Genomic DNA, 1,950 nt, shown 5'->3' with positions numbered 1-1,950 from the left:
ATGGAAATTTTTGACAATATATTAACGAGTTATTCAACCGTTTTACCTTCTCGAAACACATGACTTAACTATATTTTGGATAGAGAAGAAACATGTGAGCGAGAAAAATTAATCCTAGCCGCTGACCGTTCACTGTAATGCCAAAACATGTTAAGATCTGAATTGTATTGTCTGAGAATATTGCACCATGCATACAAGCCAGAGAATTAAGTTTTTTTAAGACAATTATGAAATTCAATCAATAATTAATTCAATCGCTTAGCTTATCAGCTGTTCATGCTAACATTGATGTAAAATCTGAATCCCACCCACTACAGAACAGCATCCAAAAAGCATTAGATGTAAATTAATTCCCAAAGATCTTCCCACATATAATCAGAATATTCTGATGAAAAAGAAAATGTCACAGTGGAAATATTCAAACGGATGGGCACAGCTTTTCCTTTACTTTTATTACTTTAATGCGCACGAAGAAGTCAAAAAGAAAAGAGTCATGATTTCATAATACACTAAAGAAAATCTTCAATCGGTATCCAAAGCCTGATGAAAGAAGCTTCTCACTGCACATGAGCACTTTACAACATAACATTGAAGGGAAAAAACACAGTAAAATTAAGTATATGACCCGTTTTTACAATATATTCTCAAATCCCACCAAATATATATGAAGGTGTGGATCAAAAAAGTGAAACTGATATATAGGTAATTAAAGACAGAGTTATTTGTTAATTAGTTTCAAGCTTGTATTTCAAACCTTGATGAGTAGGACTTAATGGATCCCATGGATATGTCGATTTCTATCAAGTTGTCTTCCTCGTTCATATCGAAATTGTATTCTGCTAACAACTCCATCATCATCAGACTTTGTTGCTGCTGTTGCTGCTGATGCTTCAAGTGTCCTGTTGGAAGTGCAATTTCTATAAGGCTTTCTTCATCAGAAATCGACCCATCTGAGCCGTCAACGCTTCGATCTAAGGGCCAATAGCAATCAAGTTCATCAGATTCCTCAGATGTTGACATCTCTTGATGATGAGCTTCACTATTTGACAATGAATCTGGTGATCTGGTTGAGTAGTTATTTTTGTTAGCATCACTTCCACCTCCACTATTGTCTTCATCATCATCCTTTGCTTCTGTAATATCGTCTCTTTGATCTGAGCTTTCCTCTGCATAAGAGGACGCCTTTTCTTGACCACCATTATTATCATCCTCTTCTTCTTCCTCCTCCTTCTCCTCCTCCTTTGGTTCTGCAATATCTTCTCTTTGATCTGAGCTTTCCACCATAGAACTCTTAGTTTCACAAACGAAATCACAGACTGCTTTTTGATGTTTCGATGCAGTACAAATGCAGAAAATGGTAGAGAAAACAAGTACCAGAGATGTGTAGAGTAAAACAGACAAGAAACCAAACCCAGGAACAAGATAAGTGGCAAAAAGAAGTGAGATTAACGAAGCAGGCACAACAAAGATCCATGACGGTGATGGAATAATCTTGAAGAAGCACAGACAACTAGAAATCATTTGATTAGCAGCGAGTACTTTGCTTTCCCACTTCATGGATTAATCGGAAAAAGCCTATAATTAGTTTGTGAGGCCTGGCTAAAAAGCTAGTCTGTTTATATATGTGTATCTATGCGTATATTAGGAGGAAAAAACCTAAACAGCAGGTCTTTTTACTTGGAACTTCAGGAGAATGATGAGGTGTAAAAAAGGGACCAAGCTAACTACAGATTTAGGGTTTTCAGAAATCTATTTGTTCTCTTCATAATGATCTCATGTAGCTCGCTAGGTAGCTAGGAGATATGAAAGTGAGATAGTTTTGCTTCTTTTTATTACGAGGTAGTTTAGGTTGTGCCCCAAGTCTGAGAAAATCACACTTCCCGAGCTCCCTATTGGCCCTAAAATGCAATACAAGAATCTGATTTGTTTTGCTTTCCTTTCCTGTTTTTT

The 1,950-nt window shown here is 36.5% G+C and overlaps 1 protein-coding gene across 1 annotated transcript; it reads right to left on the bottom strand.

Annotated features, from left to right (window-relative positions):
* Positions 1–545: 545 nt before the first annotated feature.
* LOC114712347 (kinesin-related protein 6-like) lies at positions 546–1,650 on the bottom strand. Its single transcript, XM_028896868.1, has one exon. It carries the CDS (start codon positions 1,555–1,557, stop codon positions 736–738), a length of 822 nt encoding a protein of 273 aa, XP_028752701.1. The 5' UTR covers positions 1,558–1,650; the 3' UTR covers positions 546–735.
* Between the last annotated feature and the right edge of the window lie 300 nt (positions 1,651–1,950).

The sequence above is a fragment of the Neltuma alba genome, unplaced genomic scaffold (genome assembly GCF_004799145.2).
Source record: "Neltuma alba isolate B1F8T4 unplaced genomic scaffold, ASM479914v2 tig00011348_pilon, whole genome shotgun sequence".
Classification (NCBI taxonomy): domain Eukaryota; kingdom Viridiplantae; phylum Streptophyta; class Magnoliopsida; order Fabales; family Fabaceae; genus Neltuma; species Neltuma alba.
The sequence above is the reverse complement of the archived record's forward strand: the minus strand, read 5'-3'. Positions and strand labels throughout refer to the sequence as shown.